This window comes from Heteronotia binoei, chromosome 21 (genome assembly GCF_032191835.1).
Source record: "Heteronotia binoei isolate CCM8104 ecotype False Entrance Well chromosome 21, APGP_CSIRO_Hbin_v1, whole genome shotgun sequence".
Lineage (NCBI taxonomy): Eukaryota > Metazoa > Chordata > Lepidosauria > Squamata > Gekkonidae > Heteronotia > Heteronotia binoei.
The window spans coordinates 79,462,822-79,490,519 of NC_083243.1; the positions used below are offsets into that span (position 1 = coordinate 79,462,822).

At 41.4% G+C, this 27,698-nt stretch overlaps 1 protein-coding gene and 1 long non-coding RNA gene across 3 annotated transcripts in view; both read left to right on the forward strand.

The window, feature by feature from the left end:
* LOC132590295 (uncharacterized) overlaps positions 1-27,698 on the forward strand; it is a 394,082-nt gene that overhangs the window by 46,202 nt on the left and 320,182 nt on the right. The window lies entirely within an intron of this gene.
* NUSAP1 (nucleolar and spindle associated protein 1) lies at positions 14-26,733 on the forward strand. 2 transcript variants are annotated; one of them, XM_060263322.1, is made up of 12 exons: positions 14-363; positions 4,343-4,405; positions 5,791-5,973; positions 12,126-12,291; positions 13,818-13,913; positions 17,790-17,899; positions 18,661-18,726; positions 18,984-19,171; positions 19,553-19,704; positions 21,377-21,487; positions 22,670-22,760; positions 26,291-26,733. In XM_060263322.1, the coding sequence occupies exons 1-12, from the start codon at positions 274-276 to the stop codon at positions 26,376-26,378; spliced, it is 1,404 nt and encodes a 467-aa protein (XP_060119305.1). In that variant the 5' UTR covers positions 14-273; the 3' UTR covers positions 26,379-26,733. The 2 variants fall into 2 exon arrangements, with proteins under 2 accessions (XP_060119305.1, XP_060119304.1); XM_060263321.1 differs by having other exon boundaries at positions 37-363; positions 19,553-19,731.

Sequence of the window (27,698 nt, forward strand, 5' to 3'; positions counted from 1 at the left end):
ATCACATTACGAATCTCCAATTGAAGGCATCGTTTTGTTTACACCCGAATTGGGGAACCAAAGGCACTGGACTTTTAAAAACAAACAGCTAAATCCTGTGTTTCTATTGGCCGTGGCTCTCTTCCTCGCATCAACAGTAGGCAGGACCCTAAACCGAAAGGCGGTTTTGGAGAAAAGAGGGCGGAGCAAACAGTGCGCGCGCGAGAATTTGAAGTGCGGCGGTTGAGGGCGAGGGTCGTTTTGTTTTTTAAGGCGGCGTTGTGAGATTCAGCTATGGAGATTTATCTGGAACAGTTGGAAACACTCAAATACAGCGAGCTTCAGCGCCTGGCCAAAGGAGCAGGATTGAGAGCTAACGTCAAGGTGGGCAGAAGAGCGGGCTTTTTAATGCGAGGTTGTCAGTTGTCTAGGAGAAAACTCACCTCGCTCAGCTCTTTCCCCTTTAACCGGCGGGTGCGAGTTGAAGCGATTTCCCCCACAGGTTTCTGCGCCTCGAACCGCAGCGGAATGGGACGGGTTGGAAACTGGTACCCTAAATAAGGCTAGATCCAGGTGGGCAGCCTGTTGGTCTTGAGCAGTTGAACAAAGCAGGAGTCAAGGGGCACCTTTAAGACCAAGAAAGTTTTATTCAGAACGTAAGTTTTCGTGTGCTAAAAGCACACTTCTTCAGACGTGTGATCAGGTACGGTGGGCTGAAATATTTGCTCTCTTAATCAACTGCATGTATTTCAGCCCACTGTACCTGATCCCCTCGTCTGAAGAAGTGTGCTTTTAGCACACGAAAACTTACGTTCTGAAGAAAACTTTGTTGGTCTTAAAAGTGCAACTTGACTTCTAAATGAGGCTGAAGACTAGCATCTGTGTGTATTGGGGGGGGGGGGGGGGGGCGTTGAAATGAAAAACTTAGCCGGCCCGCGCCCAACTGTTCGTCGATCTTCAGTTGACCGGTCGCCACCTGTTATCTCCCCTGCTTTTTAGCTTCTCTTGAACCCATGCCTTTAACAGCTTCACGTAAGCAAATGACGCTAGTTGTATCTAGAACAGGGGTGATCAAACAACGGCTCGGGAGCCGCAAGTTGCTCTTTCACACATATTGTGTGGCTTTCCAAGCTCACACAGCTCTGTTGGCTGGCTTGTAGAATGCATTTAAAGTTGCTTTCTTCCCACCTCTCCCTCTGCCATCTATTCCATTCCTTCCTTCCTTATGGCTCTCAAACAACTGATGTTCATGTCTTGTGCCTCTCAAACATCTGACATGTATTCTATGTGGCTCTTACGTTAAGCAATTTTCTAGCTACCTTTCTAGATTCTAGAAAATAGAGCAACAGGAAAAGCTTCGTCTGCTTGCCTTAATTTCTTGCTATGGCTGTGGGAACAAGCCCAGCAAACTGATGTAGCTACCCTACCATAATCTTGTTTTACAATCCGATGATTTTTTGTCTGTGAGTGATTCGCTAATTTTATTTATTAAAACATTTATGTGCTGCTTTTCTTTATGGTTCAAAGTGGGTTATAATAGTAGAACAAGAGTAGCTTCAAGCAGTAGTCTGACAGTGCTTTAAAGTTAGTGAGTGGTCCAGGTGAATGTTCCTCTGTCCTGTTCTAAATAATATCTACAATCAGGGGTGTCAAGCTGGATCTGACAAATGGGACTTTGTGGGGCTGGGCCATGTGTGTCATAATGTGAGGTAGCGGAGATATAAACTTTATAAAGGACACAAACACAATTAAATATATTATTTTTAAATTTAAAATACAAACATGCTTAAAATTCTTGGAAATGGAAACGTGGTGGGATTTGGCAATGCAATTTTAAAAAATAAAACATCAAGAAAAAGCACAAGGATCACAGCAGAAACTAAAAAATAGAAAATGCTCTGAGCCTGGGAAAACAATGAAATGGCATTGAAAGCTTTTCTCCCCCCCCCCCCCCCCAACTCAGATTGGCAAAGGCTCTCCTGTGTAATATCTCCCTTTGGTTGTGGGTCCCCAGATTAGAGTATTCACTAGGTCAGGACTATTCAACAGAGGCAAGCTGTTTTAAAGCAGCAACCCTTTATTTGAAACAGGTTGAACTCCTGGTAGCATGAGTTTTTCAGCTGGCTATAGTAGCCAGCTGGAAATTGTTCTAATTTTATACCCTTCTGTCACCTGCTCTGAACCAGGAGGTTTCTACTTGTTTTAATATATTCTTTTTTATTGTCTTAAGTGTTGTAATGCTGTATGTTGTAATCCATCCTGAGCCGATTTGTGGGGTAGGATGTAATATAAATTTACTTAAATAGTTAAATACAGGCACATTGAAAGTGAAATTATCTCCACTCCACTGAAACACATTGCAGCACAGACAAAATTGCAAGGAACACGTGGAATGGATTTTTCATTAAGGTCTCTGGGCCCTATCTATCTGGGCATGGAGACCTTAATAGAAAATCCGTTCTATGTTGTCCATGCAGCTTTGTTTCATGCTGCAGCCAGCAAAGACAAGGCTGAAAGAGCAGGGAACTTCATCAGCCTCAGTGTTTCAAAGGGTGAGGACAGGAGGAGGGGGAGAAAAGAGCCCCGTGGGCCTAATTAAAGCGCTGGGTGGGCCAGATGTGGCCTGCGGGACAGACATTTGGCACCCCTGGTCTACATACAATCTCTGAAAGTGGTCAACTAGAATTGTGGACTTTAGGTGACACTAGCATGCTGATAGCACACAACGCTTCTTCACTGAGATTGTGAGGCTTTGAATGTTAAGGGCTAATCCCTGAGTGTGGTATTGGGCTGGATGAGAGCCAGTAAACTGAAGCTCAGTCTGTCCAAGGCTTGTGGTGCTGTTGACTGGTGTGGGGGCTGATCAGGGGACTGGGAGACAGACTGCTCTAGATGGGGTAACATGCATCTTGAAGGCGCAGGCTCATACCTCAGGGATACAGTTACATCCAGATTTAGAGGTGAAGACACAACACTTTGCTGTGGTCCTTGGTGTCTTTACATCTGTTTTGGCAACTGTGACCAATCCTTGAAACACGGGATCTAGCAAGTTTTAATGTACTAGTCATTTACTCTTTCGTCTGATGAAATGTGTTCTGTGTGGGCTTGCCTTCAAAAACTGATAAGAATCTTCAACTGGTTCAGAATGCTGTTACCCATTTACTGACTGGAATAAGTTATTGTTAACATATCACTATAATATTAAAAGATCTGTGTTGGTTACCAGTTTGCTTCTGGGCTTGGTATATGGTTTTGATTAATAAAGCCCTATAAAATGTGGGACCAAGGTAATTAAAGAACTTCCTTTATCCATTTGGTTCTTCTGGGCACCAACATCATCATTCCAAGTGCTTTTATCCTCATAATGCCCTGTGAAGTACATTAGGTTGAGTGTAGGTGAATGGCCCAAGTTCACCCAGCAAGCTTCAGTGGTAGAGTGGGGATTTGAATGTGGGTCTCCCAGATACTAGTCAGACACTAACTGCAACAGTGCTGGTTTCATACTGATGACTGAAGTTTTTAATAGTGTTTTATTGTATGTTGCCTTGCGTACCTTGTGGAGAAGTGGGATAGAAAATATTTTAAATAAATAGCTAATTAAAATTATTTTGTGGCTGTGTGTCTAGATATGCATGAGATAACATCTGTTTTAAATGTTACTCGTAAAGAACAGAAAAATACCTTTGTGTGAGGGAAAAGGACTCTATGCAGATTATTTTCCTTCAATACACTTAAATGGCTACAATGTTTATAGTTATACTTTTTCCCCCTTTGTTACAGTATTTCCCCAAACTTCTGGTGTGAAACATATTGCCATTAAGGATTTAGAAATACAGTTTGTGTACTGTTCCAACAAGAAGTCTAATAGTTCATATCCCACTTTTTTCCAAATCCATGGGACTCAAAGCAGGTTATATCATTAAAGCCAGATACAACCTCATTTCACAAAAAATACAATACAAGTAATAACAAAACAGTAAGCTAGTAAAGCTAGTTATTACTTTAATAAGCCCTAAATTATTTGAGATCAGGATACCTGAAAGCTGGGTCTGCCTTTTTTTTTTAAAGTACTGTTAGTTATTATGGTTCTCTTCTTGCAGTTTTATTCTACATGATATATTGTGAAGTATGGCTTTCATATTGTTCTGAGCAGTTTTGGAAGAAGTGTGTCCCAAATATGAGATAGAACTTTTATAATAAAACAACTATTTCAAGATAAATTGATAATTGGAAGGGAGGATTTTTCCTTTTATCCATAATTTTGTATATTTACTATATGATCTGACATGCTGTGCTGATTTTTGTGCCTTATGTGCTGAATTTAAGTGTCTAGTGCTTAAATAATACTGTAACTATTTTATAGGCAGACAAGCTGTTAAAAGCATTGAAGCATCACTTTTATGAAATACAAGAACATGAAAAAATAGTAAGTATAGAAATGTCTTGGCTAAGTTTCTCTGTTGAAAGGGGGGATGTTCCTACAATTCAAAAATTCCAGTGCTTTCCTTGGAGTGAAATGCCACCAAAACCTGTTTACCTGCAAGAACTGAAGTGACAGATTTTCTGACTTGTAATTTATAGATCTGTCAGTGAAAGGTGCTTATGATTACAGATCTTTTCTGCATTTCCATGCCCTCAGTAGTCATTTCCAACATGAAGAAAGTTCATTTCCAACATGAAGAAGTCATGGGACCCATGTGGACTTACAATAACATTACAGCTTGTGAGGCTATATTGGGAAATGGGATGAAATGACACTGCCTCTTCCATCAGCACAACTCCACTGACAGAAAAGAGGGCAATTTCTGTCCCTTCTTAGTATTGCCTTCCAATACATGTGGTTACTAGTTCATGCAAGTTGTCCAGGAATAAACATTCCAGGGTCAGGAAGAACTTTTGGGGGAGGAGATCATGAAGTTTAACCCTACATCATGAGACATTGTGAAATGAACTAAAGATCTATGTCACATGGGTGTTGAACTCATTTGTTATGAGCCAGTTTGGTGTAGTGGTTAAGTGTGCAGACTCTTATCTGGGAGACCCGGGTTTGATTGCCCACTCCTCCACTTGCACCTGCTGGAATGGCCTTGGGTCAGCCATAGCTCTGGCAGAGGTTGTCTTTGAAAGGGCAGCTGCTATGAGAGCCCTCTCCAGCCCCACCCACCTCACAGGGTGTCTGTTGCGGGGGAGGAAGGTAAAGGAGATTGTGAGCTGCTCTGAGACTCTTTGGAGTGGAGGGCGGGATATAAATGCAATATCTTCATCTTCTTGTTATGAGGGCTGGATCTGACATAAATGAGACCTTGTTGGGTCAGGTCGGAACATGTGTGTCATCAAATATAAGGTAAGATACCAGAGATATAAACTTTATAAAGGACACAAACACAATAATTTTTTTAAAAAAAACCTAAAATAAAACATGCTTAAAGTATTAGCACTCTTGCAATTGTGATCAGTATCAAATCAAGCTCTCTACCCCCCACCCTTCCTCCCCAAGAGGAGCCACAACCAATTGGGAAAATAGAGGCTTTGCTCTATCGCTCCTATGCAATTGAAAAATCCTGGCAAAGCAAGCTGTGATGCAGAAAGAAGTCAGAGAGAGGAAGAAGGAAGCAGAATTGCTTGCGGGCCTGAACTGGCCCATGGGCTGCACATTTAACGCCCCTGAGATTCTATGATATCCCCCAAATATTGTGTTACAGCAATTGGTTGGTGGTAGCTGAGAGCTTTAGCACGTTGTTTCACTGGTAATTATTAATAATCTGGAAAAACAATACATACAAATGACATAATCCAACTTCTTTTTCACAGGTCAGCGAAAGAGACTCCTTCTCTTCTGTGGATACTAAGGCACTTGATGGCAGTCAAATACCTTTAAATGTGTCCTTTGCCATCCAGAGGTATAGAAAAAAGAAGGAAGATGATGATGATCTGGGAAATCCAGAAGGAAAAACTGTTCATGAAGAAAATAAAGAACTCTGTCCAGAGAAAGAGGTAATCTTATGTATAGCTTTAAATGAGAAATAGTCGCAGCTCGTCAATAGTATTTAATGCTGATAGTTGATGGATAGATTTTGGAGATAACTGGAACTAACAGTTTGAAGAACAATTCTTAGAGAGCTAATTAGTCCAGATTTTCTTTTTGGATGTAAAAGCATATCTTGTTAGAGGGGTTTACAACGCGTACACACACACCCCACAAACTGGGAATAGTTGTGTAGGAAAGTGCACATCATTGTTTTTCAGAGGCAGGGACGCATGCAAGGAGGAAGGCAGGAGAAGGAGCAGAAGCTGTTGTTCTCTTTCCACTCTTCAGCCACTGAGGTGGTGTAACTGGAGAGGGGCAGGGGAAAAGCATGGCATGGATCCTGCCAGCTTTCTCAGCTGCTGAGGTGATAGTGTTTCACCACTACCATCTCCACAAAGGCAGCACCAAAACTGGAGGCAGGCAGAAGAGGAAGTGCAGGACTCACTGGTGCTCCCCTCTTGCTGGGGCAGCTACATTCTTCCTCTTGTTCCACCAAGACAGCAATGCTGAAGACAAGCAGAGGAGAGGGCACAAGGGTCATCCTTTCTCCCTCTGAACTGGCATTGCTGGAGAAAGGCAGAGTAAGGGGGCACAGGAATCATTGATGTCCATGGGCACTGAAATGGCAGCACTGGTGGTGGGCAAAAGGAGGTGTGGAGGCCCAAGCCCTAGGTAAAATGCTTTATAATCTGTGCTGTGATTTTAAAATAGCAAAGAAATGTTGTAATGTTCAAGTACTCTATTAAATTAATTGGCTAATTATACTATAGCTGAGAACCTACTAGAGATGTGAAGGTCCAGAAAAATTCTGAAAAAAACTCGGGGGGGGGGGGTGTTCCGTTTTTTTCCTGAAGCCTTTTCTGTTTTTGTCTGAAAAATTGAAAAAAAGAAAAGAAATTGATTATGGAACGGTTTATTTTAATATGCTGAATAAAATATTTTAAGACAAGGTGTTCAAATATTTTCCAAATCAGTTCTAAATATATATATATATATGGTATCAGATTATTCTAATTTCTGTGCACTAGGGACAAGCAAATCCTAGGTCATGCCCATTCACTGAAACTTAGTCCTACATTCTCTTCTATACACTCCACCTTTCAATTCTTTTTATGAGAATGAGGTGGTTTTATTTTTATTCAATACTGTGGAGAGGAAATCTACTTCTGGATTTTTAAAAATTGTTTTGTGGAGGTTTTTTTGTCTATTCCACATAAACTAGTAAACAGTTCAGAAGACTGTTGCTCCATTTGTTACAATTACAAATGAATATGTTAGGTAATGTTAACTGCAGCAGAAGTGGCTCAGCTGCAGTAGAGGAAGGTGCTTGGAGCTAGAACAGAGCTGCTGGTAAAGTGAGTGAGACTTGATTTGCTTTTCCAAAACTGCTGGGAAGCATTATTATTAGCCACAGTGTGTATATATATATAAATTATTGGCCACTGTGTAATACAGAGTGTTGGACTGGATGGGCCGTTGGCCTGATCCAACATGGCTTCTTATGTTCTTACCTAGTATTGCTGTGGGAGGGAACTATGTGAGTGCTTGGTGCCTGCTGGAGAGGGGTTTCTGATTGCTTTTGTGTGTCTTTTGTGTAACTGTTGCTGAGTGAGGAGAGCTTGTTTGCCTGGGGGTAATTGCTGGCCCCACCCTCTGCTGTTGCTCTGGCTGTTGAGTCAGAGCTGGGTGGGGGCTTGGGCCTTTAAGTTGCAAGACTCATCCTTGCCAGAGGCGCGAGCTCTTATCCTGGGGGTCCAGCCTAGGGGTTCTGTAGAAAGGTGGGTAGTTACTCAAAAGTAGTTTCAAGTGGCAGTTGGTAGTGAGATATAAAGTGAAGATAAAGAAAATTTTGAAATGGATTGCAGCAGTATGGCTGGTGAGGGAGCAGAGGCAGTGACGTGTAAAGACTGTGGGATGTTTGTATTTCTACCTGAGAGTAGCACGAATTACACTTGCAGCAAGTGTAAGTTAGTGGCCCTGCTGGAGGAAAAGATATAGGGACTGGAGGCACGATTGTCCACTCTGCAGTGTATAAAGGAAGATGAGGATTTTCTTGACAAAACGTATGAGGCGCTCTTGAAAGGACAAGACGGGGGAGAGGAAACGGTATCTCAGCAATTAGAAGAGGACCCAACACAGGAGAAGGGTTCCTGGAAAAATGTAACCCGAAGGAGAAAGAAAATCAGGAGATTTTCTGAGCCCCTGCTGCTCAGCAATAGGTTCCAGGATCTCCCCACAGTAACTGATTCTGAGCCATTGGAACAAGGGCTACTTCCCCAGCCTCCACAAAGCTTAAAGAAAGTTTCTCAGGATCCTGTGGATTAGAAGCCTGGAGCTTCTGCTCCCTAATATAGGAAGAGGAAGGTGGTGGTGATTGGAGACTCCTTGCTGTCCCAAGAGGTCTGCTGTTTGCTGAGTGCACGCATCCAGCACTTGACAGAAAGGATTGGAAGACTTATCAAGCTCACAAATTACTATCCTTTTGTGCTGATCCACGTGGGAACGAACGATACTGCCCGTCATAGCCCTGAACATATTAAGAAAGACTATGTGGCTCTGGGTCAGAAGGTGAAGGAGCTGAGTGCACAGGTTGTGTTCTCGTCAGTGCTTCCTTTTGAAGGCCGTGGCTTAGGACAAAAAAGAATAATGCTTCAAATAAATGACTGGCTACGTTGATGGTGTCGTCAGGAAAGATTCCAATTTCTGGACCGTGGCTTACGCTTTCGAGATGGTGGTCTTCTATTGGGAGATGGTGAGTGGTGCATACGCTAGGTAATGTGAACTTGCAGGCTTGTATGGAAACTAAATCCTCGGGATGCATGAAACGTGGATTCCGACGTCTCTACACTAATGCACAGAGTATGGGAAACAAACAGGAGGAACTGGAAGTCCTAACAAAGGAAGGAGACTATGACATAATAGGCCTTACTGAAACTTGGTGGGATGACACTCACAACTGGAATATTAGGATTCAGGGGTACAACTTATTTAAAAGGGACAGGCAAATGAGAAAGGGCGGAGGCATAGCAGTATATGTGAAGGAGGTATATACTTGTGAGGAAATATGTGAATCTGAGCATGGCAGCTCAGTTGAGAGTCTCTGGGTAAAAATAAAAGGAGTCAGAAATAACAGTGATACTATTGTGGGGGTCTGCTATAGACCACCAAGTCATGCAGAGGACTTGGATGAGATACTTCTACAGCAGATTGCAAAGTTCTCCAAGAGAAGGGATACAGTGATCATGGGAGATTTCAATTACCCGGACATCTGTTGGAAGTCCAACTCTGCTAGAATGAAAAGTCAAATACATTCTTGACTTGTCTTGCTGACAACTTCCTTTTCCAGAAAGTGAAGAAGGAAACAAGGGGATCTGCTCTCTTGGATTTGATTCTCACCAACAAGGAAGAATTGATTGAAGGTGGAAATAGTGGGCACCCTGGGCAGTAGTGACCATGTGATTTTGGAATTTACAGTCTTAGGAAAGGGGAAAGCTATACATAGTCAGAGTTATAGGGTGGACTTCAGAAAGGCAAACTTCGATAAACTTAGAACTATGCTGGGTAAAATCCCATGGTCAAAAATACTTAGGAGGAAGGGGGTTCAGGAGGGGTGGGAGTTTCTTAAAAGCGAAATACTGAAAGCACAATCACAGATGATTCCTATGAGAAGAAAAAATGGAAAAAGCCTAAAGAAACCAAATTGGCTCCATAAACAGCTCTCTAAAGACTTGAGAAATAAAAAGACTCTTTTAGGAATTGGAAGGAGGGCCTTATAACCAAGGATGAATATAAACAAATCACCAGTGCTTGTAGAGAAAAAGTTAGGAAAGCTAAAGCTCAGTATGAGCTTAGGCTGGCCAAAAATGCTAAAAACAACAAAAAAGGGTTCTTTTCTTATGTTCAGAGTAAGAAAAAGAACAAGGACATGGAAGGCCCATTGCAAGGGCAAGAAAGTGAAATTGTAATAGGTAATGAAGAGAGGGCGAAACTGCTCAATTCCTACTTTTCCTCACTCTTCTCTTTTGAGGAAAACGGTGCTCAACATGGCAAAAACAGAACATATAAGGAGGGTATGAAGTTCCAACCTAGGATCAGCATAGGGGTAGTACATAAACATCTAGTTTCTTTAAATGAAACGAAGTCCTCAGGGCCAGATGAATTGCATGCAAGGGTTCTAAAAGAGCTTGCGGATGTAATTTCTGAGCCTCTGGCTATTATTTTTGAGAATTCTTGGATAATAGGAGGAGAGGTGCCGGAAGATTGGAGGCAGGTGAATGTCCCCCATCTTCAAGAAGGGAAAAAAGACGATCCGGGTAACTACCGACCATCAGCTTGACGTCTATACCTGGAAAAGTTTTAGAACAAATCAAACACTTGTTCCTGGAACATTTAGAAAGAATGGATATGATTACTAAGAGCCAGCATGGTTTTCTGAAGAACAAGTCATGTCAGACTAACCTGATATCTTTTTTTGAGAAAGTGACTACCTTGCTGGATCAGGGGAATGCTGTAGACATCGTTTATCTTGATTTCAGTAAGGGTTTTGATAAGGTTTCACATACTATCCTTGTTGACAAGTTGGTAAAATGTCGTATGGATCCTGTTACCATTAGGTGGACCTTTAACTGGTTGACAGATTGCACCCAAAGAGTACTTGTGAATGGTTCCTCATCCTCTTGGAGAGGAGTGACAAGTGGAGTGCCTCCAGGATCTGGCCTGGAGCCTGTTTTGTTCAACATCTTTATAAACAATTGATGTAGGAATAGAGGGAACGCTTATTAAATTTTCCAGTGATACTAAATTGGAAGGGGTTGCAAATACAGTAGAAGACAGAAACAGGATACAGGATGACCTTGACATGCTGGAAAACTGGGCTAAAACCAATAAAATGAATTTTAACAGGGATAAATGTGAAGTTCTGCATTTAGGTAGGAAAAATCGAATACGTGGTTATAGGATGGGGGAGACTTGACTTAGCAGTAGTATGGGTGAAAAGGATCTAGGGGTCTTAGTGAGTCATACACTGAACATGAGTCATCAGTGTGATGTGGTAGCTAAAAAGGCAAATGCAATTTTGGGCTGTATCAACAGAAGTATAGTGTCCAGATCACGTGATGTGATAGTATCGCTTTACTCTGCTCTGGGAAGACCTCGCCTGGAGTACTGTGTTCAGTTTTGGGCACCACATTTTAAGGATATAGACAAGCTGGAACGAGTCCAGAGGAGGGTGACGAAGATGGTGAGGGGTCTGGAGACCAAGTCCTATGAAGAAAGGTTGAAGGAGCTGGAGAGAGGTGATATGATCACCATCTTCAAGTACTTGAAGGGCTGTCATATAGAGGATGGTATGGAATTGTTTTCTGTGGCCCCAGAAGGTAGGACCAGAACCAATGGGTTGAAATTAAATCACTAGAGTTTCCGGCTCAACATTAGGAAGAACTTCCTGACAGTTAAAACGATTCCTCAGTGGAACAGGCTTCCTCAGGAGGTGGTGGGTTCTCCTTCCTTGGAGGTTTTTTAACAGAGGCTAGATGGCCATCTGACAGCGATGAAGATCCTGTGAATTTAGGGGGTGGTGTTTCTGAGTTTCCTGCATTGTGGGGGGTGGACTATATGACCCTAGAGGTCCCTTCCAACTCTGTGATTCTATGAAATATTATTTTAAAAGTAAATTCTGTTTGTAATAATTGTTTGGATACACTATATTTTTAATATGCTAGGTGTGATAAAATTTCATCCCAAGTAAAATTGTTCATAGTCATATTTTATGTTCCTAAAGTAACAGAATGACTTTCAATCTGAAAAAGAAGTGCTAATGCAGCATTTTTTTTTTCAATTTTTCCAAAAAAATTATTTTTTTCTGGAAAAAACAGTCAGCAATAATATCCTAATTCTTTGTTTACTAGCTAATATTCATCTGTAAAAAAACAAAAAACAAAACCATGATACCTAAAGTTATGTATGATTGTGTTTGCATATTTGATTCTACTTCTATATTTATTTTTTCCTGCTTGTGTTCAAACTGAAGGAAATAATGTATATAAAACAGAAATGCAGGGTGGGATTTTAAGTTAAATTTTTCTTTTACAAACGTCTAATCAGGACCTTTGAACTATAGGTTTTTTCTGAGCTGAAAGGAAGAGAAGAGCCACAGAATAGTGGACCTGAAAGGACAGTGAAGATGAACCAATCTGAGTATTTGACAAGCAGTGGAATCACAAAGAATGTAGCCACTCCAAGTCAATGCAAAAAGCGGATTTCTACTAAATGCAAAAGACTTGAAAGTAAGCTGTCCTCATAAGGTAGAATACTGGTTCATGATAGTATGATACCTGGAAAACTTTCATAAACTCAAATTTATTTTTAAAAGCTGATTCTCATTCAAATAAAAGTTTGGAGGCAGCGGGTAAAAGGCCTTTGAGTACTGTGATGTAAGTACACCATATTCTCAAATTATTTTCATGGAGAGCTAGCAAGACTTTAGGTAGAAATGGGCCTCTTGTTTTTGAGCAATAATGGATTGATGATATACTAGAGTTGTAAAAGACCTCCATGGTCATCTAGTCCACCCCCTGCACAGTGCAGGAGACTTACAAATACCTTCTCCACACACACCCCAGTGACCCCTTTTCCATGCCCAGTAGATGGCAAAAAACCTTCCTGGCCAAACTGACCTGGAGAAAAAAATGCTCCCTGACCCCAAACCTGGTGATCTGCATTTCCCTGGACATGTAAGAAAGGGCCACAAGAATTAAGCACTGATGCAAGCCTTCCTGCTCATGATCTGCTTAAGTTCACAGAATCAGCATTGCTGTCAAATGGCCATCTAGCCTTTGTTTAAAAACCTCAAAAGGGAGAGCCCACCACCTCCCAAGGAAACCTGTTCCACTTTGGAACCACTCTGTCAGGAAGTTCTTCCTAATATTTAGTCGAAAACTCCTTTGGTTTAATTTCAATCCATTGGTTTTGATCTGCCCTTTTGGCAACATAAAGCAACTCCATACCATCCTCTATGATAGCCCTTGAAGTACTTGAAGATAGTTATCATATCACTTCTCAGTCATCTCCTCTTCAGGCTAAACCAGGGGTGGCCAAACTTGTTTAATGTAAGAGCCACATAGAATAAATGTCAGATGTTTGAGAGCTAGAAGGAAGGGAGATAGATGGGAGGAGATAGTTAGAGGTGGAATGAAAGCAACTTTAACTTTAAATACATTCAAGTAGGCTGATGGGGCACTGGGGGCTTCAAGAGTCACACAATATTTGTGAAAGAGCTACATGTGGTTCCCAAGTCTCAGTTTGGCCACCCCTGGGCTAAACATATCAAGCTCCTTCAACAGTTTCTCATAGGACTTGGTCTCCAGATCCCTCACCATCTTTGTTGCCCTCTTTGTTGTCTATATCATTAAATTGCAGTACTCAAAACTGAACTCCATACTTTAACTGAGGTCTGACCAGAGCTGAGTAAAGCGATATCACTTCACATGATCTGGACATTATACTTCTGCAATCCTTCAATGACAGACTGTTTAGAATAAGAGCTCTGTTTTATTATTTTATTTCTTTATTTGTTAATGTTCTTCCTTTCCACAGGTATGATCATGGCATTAAAAAAATTACTGTTCCACAAAATAGTTGCAAGAATTCAGTACAAAGCTATAAAGCATAAGAATAATTGTATGGAATAATTGAGGCAGAGGAGGAAATGTGGATGTGGCCAGATCAACTTGAAAAGCTTGAAAATTATAAGAATGGTTTAAGATGTTTGCTAGTATTCTAAAAAGTTTTGTCCTTTATTTTGTGCAATCAGGAAGGACTCTAGTAGACCCTCTTTCTGGAAAGAAACCTGAATACACAACTAGTCTGTCCAAATCTGGGAGAACAGGATTTGCTTCTAGTACTCCAAGTAAGTTACAGGCAAACTGTACTAAAATAGTAGAAAAAATCTTGTCATTAGGGTTCCTATACTATAGATTTTGAAAGGGAAGTCATATTCCTGATCCTCAGTTGTACAGGCAGTTTGGTGTAGTGGTGAAGTCTGCAGACTCTTACCTAGGAGAACCAGGTTTGGTTCCCCACTCCTCCACTTGCAGCTGCTGGAATGGCCTTGGGTTAGCCATAGCTATCACAGAACTGTCCTTGAAAGTGCAACTTCTGTGAAAGCTCTCTCAGCCCCACCCACCTCACAGGGTGTCTGTTGTGGGGGAGCAAGGCAAAGGCGATTGTGAGATTCGGGATGTAGGGTGGGATATAAATCCAGTATCTTCTTTTTCTTCCATTGCCATCTGTTGCTTTTATAGATCATGCTAATGGTTTGTTTTTATGCTTCAGTTACTTTGAGTTTAGAAAGCTTTTTCACTTATATTTATCACAGGAAGAATTTTAAAAGAACGCTTGTTCTTCTGTAATCTCCCAGAAATAACATTCAGTATTCACCCTCCCAATTCTTAAATCCAATTACTTGAACTATTCGGTGCCTCATCAGACACCCACGTACCTTTCCTGTTTCGTTATTTATGTACTAGCTTGACCTAAGAGAATTCTGCACATAGAACTCTCCAGCCCTGGAACAACCTCATTGGGGGGCGGGGGTGGATGGATCTACAGCATGGAATCTCCCAATGACAGATATTCCCTTATATGAGTAGAACATTGGAACCACCTGATGTCCAATCAAAAGCACAGTAAATACCGAGGCTGAAACAGGAAAAAACAGACACCTATGGAAATGCAATTTTATCTTTCTTGTTTCAATAAGATATTTAGCTTTCATTATGATCCTAACTGGGTGCCTGAGGAAGCTGAGGACAGTATAAATTTATCACATTGCAGCAGTTAAGAGAACTGCTATCAATGTTCAGATGTATATTGTGTCTCACAGTTATATAAATTTATATAGATGAGTATGGACTGGAAAAGGTGGTTCAGTTCAGGGTGGCCCATGGACTGAACCCCAAACTGGGCTCACACAGACCAAGCCAATCTGGGAAGTTTGTAACACAGCTGACTGCCCCCTCCCAGGGTGCTAGAATCTCCAGACTCTCAGGAGATCTCCAGTTGACTCTCCTTTCCCTGCCCACCAAATTTGGTGAAGACTGGGCTTAGGAGGTCCGAGTTACAGCCTCCCAAAGAAGGTGTCCCCAGGAAAGTGCTTGGGAGAAGACATCAGGCGCAGGTTCTGAAGTGTATAAAATGGACCCTGGGCAAGCTAGAGGCATCAAGCTTGCAGTGGACTTTCCAGGGATTCACCCTACAGCTTGGACTGGGGGGTCCAAGTCACAACTCCCCAAAGAAGGTGCCCCCAGGAAAGTGCTTTTGGGGGAGACATCAGGTGCACTTTCTGGAGTGTATAAAATGGACCCTGTGTGAGCTAAACTCACAGTGGACCTCCCTGGGCTGCCCCCCTACAGCCCAGAAAGTTGTTTGACAAAAGGAGGAGGGGGTGTAGAAATCCGGGACCTCTTCAGAGGAACCTACAAATGAAGCCCTACTGCTCAACAAGGGTAGAATGGCTGGGTGCCGTGGCACACACAGAGCTAAGAGATCAAAATAATCCCCTTCCCTCTCTGCCCAGCAAAGCTGAATCTTCCATGTGCTATTAATTACAAATACAGTGTGCAAGTTCACACTAAACCTTTAACTCTGGTTCAGCTGTGTCCCCAAACTGATTTTCTACACTAGAATCATAGACTCATATAATTGGTTTCTATGTCTAGTGTAGAATATCAGTTTGGGGACAGGGCTGAACCAGGATTAAAGGTCTAGTGGGCAACTGGCAAGTATTAATCCTCTCCTACATGCTTCAAACTCCCAACAGAGGGATGTGGGTCTGAGCCCACTTCTTGTATAGTTTTCAAATCCTATAGAGCCAAATAGGAGCTCTCTAATTGGCAGCCAAGAGTCCCTGTCAGGCTCTGGAAGGTCCCAATTGGTGCTTTCAAGGCTGGAGAGAATTCCATCCCCACTGTTGCCTGGGAGTTTGCTGGTGCTTATACCCGGTTTTCCAGGAGATGTTTCTGTTTCCTGGACCATCCCCGAAGCTCAGAGAATGTCCATGGAGCACATGCTTAATTGAACATCACTTCCCAGACTGGCCCAAATTCATAATGGATTTAGCTTTGTGCACTGGTTCATGCCCATCCCTATAAATGTATGGACAGTAGGACAATTCTAATTCTTTATTTCTAAAATAAAAAAGGAAGTAGGAACTTGTTCTTTGGGTGAAGAAAGCTAGTGTGGTTATTTTATTTGACTTGAGACCAGTTTATATAATAATAGCAATAACGTTTTTATGTTACATATTTGGAAAAAATCAAGTCGCCTACAGCTGAAGAAAAAAAGATAATTGTTGCTAAATAAACACTAAGGATTAAAAACATACTGGTTTTGTAACTGGAACCACGTGCATATTTCAACAAAAATTGAATCTTTGCAGTCCAACCCTAAGCAGAATTGAACTCTTTTAAGTCTACTGAATTAATGAGCTTAGAAGTGTATGACTCTTTAGGCCTTCAGTGTTCATTTACTGTAGAACATGCACACTGTAGCTAAAGAATACTTATATTGCAACTGTTTAAGGACAGAGATGAAAGCAGAAGCTGGCTAAGAAAAGTAATTATCTGACGACTTCTCGGAAAGACATTCCAAACAACGTTTTCCCTGGGCATTTTTATTTTTAGTTGTAAATTTTGTTTAAAATCTTCTGATAAGCATGAGGTAAACAGAAGAAATCGCCCAGAATACTTCCTTTCCTTCATCCTTTCTGTCTTTTTACAGTCCAGATACTCCTGCTAACAAATGGAGTTTACTGCCTTAACATGTTTTTGGCTTCTAGCTTCAAAACCTAATAAACTACAATGTCGAAACAGTTTGTAAAAACGAATGGTTGTGTTTTTATAGCAGGGGTGTCAAACATGCAGTCTGGGGGCCAAATTAGGCCCACAAGCAACTGGCTGAAATCTGCTTCCTTCTCCCTGTATCTTGCTTCCTTCTGCATAACAGTTTGGTTTGCAAGGCTTGCTCAACTGCACAGGAGGTACGGAGCAAAACCTCTTTTCTCCATTGGCTGAGGTTCCATTGGGGAGAGAGGGTGGGAGGCAGAGCTTATTTTTCCAGGTTCTCTCAATCGCAGAGCTACTAAGCCAAGCCTCTCTTTTCTTTCTATTGGCTGAGGCTACTCCCCCCACCCAGTCCCCTGGGGGAGGAAGGAAAGATCCACAGCTTCCTTTGTCCAGTTCCCTGGACTCCATGCGAGAAATACAAAGAAAACACCTTTAAGACCAACAAGTGCTAACATTTTAAGCATATTTTAAGTTTTTAAAAATATATTTGTTTTTGACTGTGTCCTTTATAAAGTTTGTATCTCTGCTACCTAATCTTAAATAGGTACACACATGGCCTGGCCCAACAAGGGAGTCTGACACCCATTTTACAGTGTTCCTGCTGGTGTATGCATAAGCAAAGCAAAAGCATCTGTATTCTTCAAAAATTGATAATTTAAAGAGATCTCATTTCTCTTTAAATTATAATTTTTGAAGATTATTCATTGTTTTTTTCACCAGTTTTGAGAAGTCATATTATTAGACAGTTTTATTTTTAGTGGTAAATTGTTTAAAATCTTCTGATAAGCATGAGGTAAACAGAAGAAATTACCCAGAATACTTCCTTTCCTTCATCCTTTCTGTCTTTTTACAGGCCAGATAATCTTGTCTTTATTGCTTGGAGACAACTTTTATTATGGATACTTCTAAAGTGAACCAATATGTTTGTTTCAATTACACAGACTTCAAGAAACTGCATGAGGCTCAGTTCAAGAAAATGGAATCTATTGATGATTACATTGAAAGGAAAACAGTGATTAAAAACTTCAGTAATTCAGTTAATAAGGTCAAGGTGAGTACTGGGACTTTTCCTGAAACTGTTAAATATCTTTCCAACTGTGATATGTGTACCAGGATGGAATCTGAATAACCCTGAAACAATATTGGTCATTAGCTTTCCTTGCTCTTGAATACCATCCCACCAACAATACACAAGTACCTTTCCCTGGCCCCTGACACTACAGTAACTCAGCAAATACTTTCTTCAGTTCCTTGTCTCCTCTAGTTCTTAATTTTCCTAGGCCCAGTGCTTCCTTGCATTCCTTTTAGGCTTTCTTTAATCCTTTCAGGGGCTGAAATGAATTTCTCCCTATAAATCTGTTGAAAAGTAACCTATGCAAATCTTGAAGCTTGATATATTTTGGTATTGAGTCCTCACAAAATGATGAAAGCCTACTCAACTAGTCCAGAACAATCAAAGGGCATTGCATTTTGACAGCAAATTCAGAGTATTGGCTTTGAAACTTGATTCCCTCCCCACCTCCGTGATCTTAGAAAGCTGTATTTCATCCCAGCCATATGACATGCTTCAGCTCTGTATTAAGTAGCTGTACTGCTAATAGCTAAAGACAACCATAGGTGCTTATGTTTGTGATAGATTTGGGAGAGGGGTCTGAATTCTTACAAAATTAGAAAAAATAAATTACTAGTTATGTACTCTGTGCATAAGCACCTTTTTTGTCTTTATGGTCAGAACAGCATCTGCAGAGAAACTATTTTATTGTAAGTACTTTTTATACAAATGTTATGCAGTTTATTTTCCAATTTTGGCAGAAGCAGGCTAAGAAAAACAACCATCTGAAGACTTCTCGGAAAGTCACTCCAAACAGTAACTCCAAGGTAAGACTTTACCAGAACAAATTTTCAGTTAAAATGTTACTTTAAAACCAATGGAATTAGACCTTATGAGTCTATTCTGCTAATAGCTGAGCAACTTGTCAGGAGCGGCATTCTCTGCTAGCACAAAAACACCTTGTGTAGAGCAAGGCCCTGCCATTAGCAGAATGGATCCATGGGGGGAAGGCAGTTTTGTAATCTATCATTCCAAATAAGAGAGGCCAAACTTTAAAATGGTTAACCATCCTCACATCTTGCAGACATGTTCCAGTGTCACAGAGTTTTTATTAAGCCCTCATCCCCATGGGAACAATCGTGTGGCTACATGTACCCCTGCAAGCCTGCGGCGCTCACCACACAGTTCTGTAAGCAACGGAAATAAGAGTATTTTAACACGGAAATCAGCATTCAATTCTACCAGTCTCTCTGCAATCAAAATGAATGTCAGGTAAACAACATTCTTAAAGGTATCAATTATTAATCTATTAGAGTAGTTGGGATCTGATAATCTGAGGACCAGCTTCTCACAAGATTACAATATATTATTTTATTTTATTTATTTAGGATTTATATCCCGCCCTTCCCACGAGGTGGCTCAGGGCGGCTAAGATTTTACTCTTATTATAAGAGTAAAATCTAAAAAATGTTCAATGCCATTTCTTTCAAACTTCTTAGGGACATCATTTGGTTCTTTGGGACATTGGGTTTTATTATACGTTCTAAATATGTAACAGACTTGGTACTGGAGCAGTGGGTAACTGTTCAGGTGAAATGGATTTAAGAAACAGCTGAAAATGAGCTGTTATGCTCATCTGAGTATTTTCTTTAGATTTTCAGAAGCCACCAAGGATAATGAACACAAGCGCTCTCTTATCAAGACACCATCTAGAAAATCTCCATTCCTGAACACCTGCACCCCAGATGGCCAGAAGAGCAGTATATCTGTTTCTAGGAAGGACTTTGGGGGAAGCACAACAAAATGTCAGTTAATAAAAAGCTCAAACTCTGGTAAATAAGAATGAACTTGCAAATAAACTGGACCATTAATTTCATTCTATGTGTCAGAAGGGATTCTTGGTAAAACAAAATACTGCTGCAGGACCAGGTTTCCTGCCTTTTCTGTGGTTAAGCTTTTCAAAAGGACTCTTTGCTGGGCAGATAAGAGATTTTAGCTTTGCCTTCTGTTGTGCAGCAAAGTGTGCTGATATACTTAATGACTGCCTTTGGTGACATACTGAAATAGTATTAAGGATTAGACTGGGGTCCATCTTCCTTCCTGTCTTGTTTAGTGTCTTTAGGGGACTAAAGCTACTGTGCTACCACTCCTTGTAAAATACTATGGCAATGGGAAATCTACTCTTCTGAGAATCACCTGTGTATTAGAAGTACACTACATCCTAGCCTTTTCTTTGAAGTACCGTATTTGCCGGCATATAAGATGACTTTTTTGCCCTGAAAAACATGCCTCCAAGTGGGGGGGGGGGTCGTCTTATACGCCAGGTGCACTCCGCCGCGGCCCGGGGAAGGAAGCCCTGAGGAGGCCACGGGATGCGGCGGCGGCAAGAGCAGCACCCCAAAGCCAGCCGCGCTCTCGCTGGGCCCCATGGCCATGCAGGGCTCGTCGCCGGTGCCGCTCGGGAAGAGGAAGAAGCCGCCAGCACCGGAGCCTGTACAGGACGAGGCGGCGGCGGAGGCTGCCGCGCTCATGGCTCCCACACCCGGACCCTTCCCTCAGCGGCCCAGCCATGGGAAGGGGAAGGAGGCCCGCCGCCGCCTCAGCCGGCAGCGCCTCACTCACTCACTGACAGGCGCTCGACCCTCCCCCTTTGGCTCTCGCGCACACCCACGCAGGAAGGAACTGGGGGGGAGAAGGGATCGGAGCCCGCTGGACCCTGAGCGCGGGGCGTGCCAACATCACGTCACCACACGGGCGGGCGGGAGCGCACTCTCGTTTCCTCCTTTTCTACCTAGCCTCCCCACACCCCTTTCGTGTGTCAAAGCGGCTGACAACGGGATGCAACTGCGCCTGCGTGGCAAGGTCCCCCTTTTCTTTTTCCGCCCCTCGCCTCAAACATACATTGTCCCACCCTGAGGGAGCGCGGAAAGCGTATGCGCGTTGGTGGAGCTCTTTTCTTTCCTTTTCGTCCAATGTTTCTTGAGGGGAGTTTCTGGGAAGGCGGGAGGGAAGGAGGAGATAGACGTAATAATAATAATAATAAATAGGAATGGTGACTAAATAGCAAATAGAGATTAGAACTGTGGCTGGTGTTTCTAATAATAATGGGTTTCGGTTCAAATTTCCAATTCCTGTAAGAAATGTTGGGGGGTCGTCTTATACGCCAGCAAATACGGTACAACTTTGCAATGTAAAATTTGTAATTATTCCCCTTGCAAATAAAGTGATTAGGAAAATGGAACCCTGTTTCAAGTCAAAGATCAACTAGATTATCCTTTAAGCATTTGCTTGTGCTTTGAGAAGTTTAATGCAAATCTTTTGTTACAACCAGAGTCCATATTGGGTATCCTACAAATGGACTGTACTAGAACAAGAGCCTACAAGAAGAAAACAATTTAGATTTGTGCATGTACAGCCAAGCACATTGCTTACTGTTTTTTTTTTAAGTGTACTGTCTTTTTCCTCTCCTCCCCTCAGCTGTTATCTTCAAGTTTGAAGGGCCAGCAGTAGAACCTTCAAGCACCAAAAAGCCAGCATTTGACCTCAAAGCTAGTCTGTCAAGGCCACTTGGTTATCAGCCTCACAAAGGTACCGTCTCTCTAGAAGATGTTTTAGACAAGGCAGTAGCAATCAAGCCAATATTTTGATTTTGCTCAGATGGTACACAGAACAGAGCTGAAAAGTTGGGGTATGTGTGTTTTCTAGGGTATCTAAACTTTCAAAGCATTTCATAGAGTATGGTGGGAGTGTATGTTCTCTTGTCCCATATTTTTAGAAGCTCCATTTCACTTGTCTTGGCTAATAAGGATGTTTTTGGTTTTGTTTCCAGCCATATTGAAGCAAAGGTTATGTTAACTGCTTTTGAGTTGATCTTCCTGATTGTACAGCCATAGCATTGGACAGTCTAGTCCTCTAGGCAGAGTAGAAAGCCCTGCTTTCCTGGCCCTGCTTAACTAGAATCTTCTCACCTTCTGTAGTACCACAAAAGGAGTATGACATGCCTTTCTGCTCAGTTCTGATGGCTGTAAATAGTAAGAAATTAGCCTTCTCAATGTTTTGCAAGTTCCTTTGTTAGAATGACTCATTCGTCTTACTGTATTACCATTTTGTTTTTCATAAATGCATCCTGTATTTCTAACACAAGAAACGCAGTTAACTATGAGAGTTCATTTCCAGTAGACACAAATTCTGCCTGCTGTGATAACACTCTGAACTTTAGCTAAAGAACAAAGTTTGAGTCCATTGGCACCTTATAGGACCAACACAGATATCTGAACTGTGCATGTGCACGAAAACATATGCCTAGAATTAAACTGTGTTGGTCATAAAGGTGCCTGGACTGTTCTGTTGCTTTGACCAACATGGTTACCCTCCTGGATCTTACTTTAGCTACATTCAAGTTCAGGAGCACCTTAGACACCAACAAGATTTTGAGAGTCTAAGCTTTTTAGAGTCAGCACACCCTTCGTCAAATACTTTTGACAAAAGCTTATGCCCTGAAGATCTTGTTGGTCTCTAAGGCGTTCCCGGACTTGAATCTAGCTGTTCTACTGCAAACTGACACAGCTGCCCTCAGCTTTCTTCAGATGCTGGTTATAAGAGAATCATCAGTTTATAGATGGCATTTTGCATTGCTAGCATTGACAAACAGTGAAATTGAGACACACCATTTGCCTCTGAATTAGCTCAAGGAATTTATGCAGCTTCCTTAAAACTGAGGACAAAAGTACACTAGCTAAATCTGGGCATGCTTTCCTTCTCTGTAAACAGGAAAACTGAAACCTTGGGGTAAATCAAAGGAAAACATCCAGAGTGTACACTCCCACAAGAAAGATTATAAACAGCCAGTTCCCGCAACCCGGTAAGTATAATTTGTCAGGCTAAGTTTACATGGCACTTTCAATTCCACTAAAGTCAAGAGTGATAATTCCTACTGAATATACCTCTCTATCTGTAAATGGATCATGCAGCCAAACACTGAAGCTCCCTTATGAAACAAAAAACACTATGTTGCTCAAATTGTATCCTTCCATCCTAACCAATACTCTAAAGTAGAAATTGATGACCTCTACTTGAGCATGCATAAAGGTTGTATGGGCTCAATAATATATTCTGTATCAACTGATGATTCAGCAATTTTTGTGTCTTTAAAGAGGTTAATCTGGTATGCGGTGAATGAAAGTTCTAGAATAAAATCCTAAATACCAAATTTGGCTTTTGTATCTAATTATCATAAAATATTAAGTCAAGAAGACTAGTTGAGAGCCAGAGAAAAGACAGAGAATGTTTTCTTTTACCAAACGAGAGCTAGTGATTATAGTTGGTCTATAGTCCCTCCCATCCTTCCTCAGATTGCTTACTGATGGACCCAGATCCTAGAGCAGAGATGTCGAACTCATTTGTTATAATGGATGGATCTGATATTTGTTGGGCCAGGCCATGTGTGCCATAAAATGTAACAAATGGTACCAGAGATATAAACTTTAGAAAGGTGATTTCAGAATTTGAATGGCAATATCAGGTGAATGACAATAGGCTTGATTTGATCAGGTGTGATATGCAGAGGGGTAGTAGGCATGGAGATACCAACACTGGTAAAGAGACAGGAAACCTAGGATTCAGTTCAGCAGGTATGAGGTTTTGCTCCCGTTCAATCACAAGGCTCCTTAGGTGGGTTCAAAAGCAGCTTTTAATGATGAGGCTTGAAGCAAACATTGGCATGCGTACACAAGACCATGTCTTGCTAGAATGAAGTGAATTGAAGTTCTCAGGCAATTACAGGTTACAAACTAATGGCTCCCCTCTTTCCCATGCCTGCCAAAAGTCTTTTGAATTAAAATATTCCATTCTCATGCCTCAGTATTACCTCCTAAGGTCACATTTCAAGTGCTCTTCCCTTTTCAGTGGTGCCAGAGAGACCAGATTGGAGCGGTCTCCCCACGGCCCTCTTCCACCTGCAGGCCTAGAACATGCTACTACACATAGAATACTAAATGTCTACAGAAAGTGGGTATATATGCAGGGTTGCCACTTTCTGGAAAGTCAGGGAAATGGAAATTGGTCTGAATTCAGGGAAATGGTGATAAAATATATTCAAGCAGTGGATTTTTGACCTGCTGCTGCAAGAGCATGATCTGTTCTTGTAGCAACTGAAATAGAGAAGTAGCAGAATACAAGTAAAACTTAATGATGCCCTTTCTCAGCTCCACCCACAGCAACCAACCTAATGTGTTTCTTGAGCTCTGTCCCCGCCTGATTTTCAAGGTTTGCCTGTAGCATTTGCAAAGCAAGGCTAGTTTAAACGTTTAGCAATATACAAACTTTAAACATCTGTTTTCATCCCTACCTGGTAGTACTGCATTTAACTTACATATAAATGTTACATGTTGTGAGCCGCCCTGAGCCTGCTTTGGCGGGGAGGGATATAAATAAAAAGTATTATTATTAGTAGTATTATTATAAAGATAAACATGTTTTTGGGTCATGCTTGTGTATGGAATGGACGTTTTGTCTCCTGCTAAACGCAGCACAGAGTTGCCAATGAGTTTTGCTGCTGTTGGATTTCACAGATATGTAGCCCTTTCTACTCTGCACCATGCAAAGTAAATTTTGCAAATGTGATTGCTTCTTCCTGCTGGAGTTTAGAGTACCAGCTCTCTCCCCCTCTTTCCTGACTTCTCCCATGCATAAAGGTTGTAAATAAGGGTTGTCTGCTTCTCTAAACTGCAGACACTCCACCTCCTTTCTTGCTGCTGATCTGCTCATTATACTTTCTGGAACCAGAAAGTGAAAGTGAAACTTCCCCAGCTTTGGAAAGTTCCTACTTGTTAGCATTCAGAGTTTACTTGAATTGAAGTTTGTATCTTGGTGCAATTGCAAAACAGATATTGCTGCAGAGTTACTGTTGAAAGAAGCTACAAAATATGTTACTTTGACAAATATTTTTGCCGTTCGGACTTCTGTAGCTGTAGAGTGGAACATTTCACTAAGCCTTGCATTAATGTAACACGACCTATTCATTTTTAACTTGTGGTTTTATTTGAATGGTGGTCAGGGAAATGAAAAATAAAATTTTAGTGGCAACCCCGATATGTTTTATATTTGTAATGCAAACATGTAACAGCTTTCTTCCCTATTTCCCTCTCCCCAACCGGTTCCCTAATGCCCTTGAAACCTAATAAAACATTTAAAATGGAAAGAAAATCAATGGGTGTTAATACTCATGATTGAAATTACAATATGTGGTTAGTAAATCATGAGGGCTACAATACAGTAATAGTAAACCATTAATAAGCAAGGATAATACCACCAATACAGACAGCAGTGAGATACCTATCAGGAACTTGTTCCTGACACCAGGAGGATGCAAAGAATCAATGGGCATAAGAGTAGCAGTGCTCTTACAAAGGAATTTCAAAGGGAGATTAGAGATGGCTGAATTGCAATTGATAGTGACGCTCAAGACAATGCATCCTCCAGGACTGAACTGAGAGCTAGTTTTCCTGTCTTATTACCAATATTATCATTAGGCATCTGATATCACTTCACTCTCCAAGATATAAGGACCAGTCCAGGTGTTCTGATTCCTAATCAGGGTCTTTTTTGAAAGAAATTAAAATCCAGATAGGAACAGAGAAATTCAATCCTTTCTAAAAAAATTTCAGAATAAGCTAAAATTTTCTCAGTGTAAATTGTGCTTGTCAAATTCATCCACCCACCCACCCTCTGAAGAAGTGTACCTACACACAAAAGCTTATACCTGAAATAAAATGGTCTTAAAGCTGCCATGGGGCTCCAACTTTGTTCTCTCAATTTCCTTCTCCCCCTCCCAGAAAAGGAAGCAGAAGGGGTGTTGGGGGGAGCTGTGAGAGAGGCACTTGTGTTTGTATCTGTCCTGCATGATGGAGCCACAGAACTCTGGGGTGGGGGAAGAGGCAGAAAACAGGAAGCAGAGCCACAAAGAGCTGAAGGGAAAGCGAGCTATGGTGCGGCTACAGCAGGAGCCCTGGAAGTCATACGTTTGACACCTTGCCCGAGTTTCTGAACCCGAAAAAGTCTGGATTCCTTCAGACGACTGTCTCCAACTGATCTGTACAACTTAATTATAATTGAATGAATGAGACCTTGGATTTTCATGAATGCAAAACTGCAATTTACAAATCCAGGCATGCAGCTTCTTTGACTATGAACAAGGAGCTGATCAAGTTGAGATGTGGCTTCATGTGGCAATCTCTGGCTTTTGTTGATTTAAGAGACATTTATATTGCTTATCTGTCAAAATTATCAATTCCGTACTTTGGATATAGGACAAGAACATTTCAAAATCTTTGTCCAATTGTTAATATTCTTGCATTATTTTTGCACTAACCTAATGAAATACTTTACTTCCAGAGAGGAGAGGAGACAAAGACATGAAGAAGGGAGAAAACTGAGAAAAGACAAGGCAGTTGGAATCCGTAGAGGATTGACTCTTGTTTAGGACTACCCCTCAAGTTGCTCTGTAAATAATATTCTACATGCAAAATTACTTCATCCTTTGTAAATATTTCTTTCTTCCCTATTCAGTGACTTACCTAAGACTGTCTGTTGGCTTTAACACTGTTTTAGTTATTTTAGCTATTGAGACTCACGATCTTGAAAGGCTGTAAGCAACGAAGTGCAACTATTGCACTGTAATTTTTTTTAATGTTTTATCAAACTGCTCTAGACTGGATGAAAATCAACAGCTTTCTGTGAAATGTTCTTTTTATTGTACTTGATGGTGCAGACAAAATACAAATGTTTTTATATGCATGGCTAACTTGAGAGAAAATAAATGTTCGGCAATTATAACAGTATCGTCGTGATGATATTTATGTTTTGAATAGAAACTACTACACCAATCCTGCCAAATGTGGCTTTCCATAAACTGTTCTGTGGCAGACATCCACCGTCCAGTGAGTAAACCACTGAAGTTATCCCCCTCCCCCCCCCCCCAAAAAAAAAGTCAGGGCCATTCTAAAGCTTTCTGATCAAGGACTGTATTTGACATGGCAATATGAGATTCTATTTAAAAAAGAAGACAAATCTGATGCACTCTCTATGCTAATAATAAAGGTGCCTCAAAGTAAGTCAACCATTTGTTTCACATCTTACATTGGATTAAAGCAGGGGTGTCAAACATGCAGTGCTGGGGCCAAATCAAACCCCAGAGCAAGTGACTGTCATCTGCTTCCTTCTCCATATGTCTTGCCTCCTTCTGCATAACAGCTTGCTTTGCAAGGCTTGCTCAATCACAGGAGCTAGAGCAAAAGCTCTATTTACTCCATTGGCTGAGGCTCTGCCCTTACGGGGGGGAGGCAGAGCTTGGTTTTCCAGTCTTTCAATTGCACAGCAGAGCTACTGAGCGAAGCCTCTCTTCTTTCTATTGGTAGAGGCTCCCCCCTGTCCTGGTCTCCAGGGGTAGGAAGGAGCTAGAGCTTCCTTTGCCCAGGTCCATGGAAGCACTACAAAGAAAACTCCTTTAAGACCAATGAGTGCTAATGTTTTAAATATGTTTTAAGGGTTTTTTTTTAAAAAAAGTATTGTGTTTGTCCTTTATAAAGTTTGTATCTCTACTACCTGATCTTAATAGGTATACACATGGCCTGGCCAAACAAGGTCTCATTTATGTCAAATCCAGCCCTCATAACAAATTAGTTTAATGCCCGTGGGCTAAAGTCTGTCAGGTTGGTCCTAAACAGGCTTCATTTTGGGGTGGAGCTCCAGAAATTCTAAATTTTATTGTGCTCTTTCTTACCCCCTCACAACCCCCCCCCCC

Bases quoted from the DNA above. Each gene is read 5' to 3' on its own strand.
- NUSAP1 (XM_060263321.1), top strand. From the start codon at position 274: ATGGAGATTTATCTGGAACAGTTGGAAACACTCAAATACAGCGAGCTT. The intron at 18,727-18,983 runs GTAAGACTTTAC...CACATCTTGCAG, and splicing joins CTCCAAACAGTAACTCCAAG to ACATGTTCCAGTGTCACAGA. The intron at 19,172-19,552 runs GTAAACAACATT...TATTTTCTTTAG, and splicing joins GCAATCAAAATGAATGTCAG to ATTTTCAGAAGCCACCAAGG.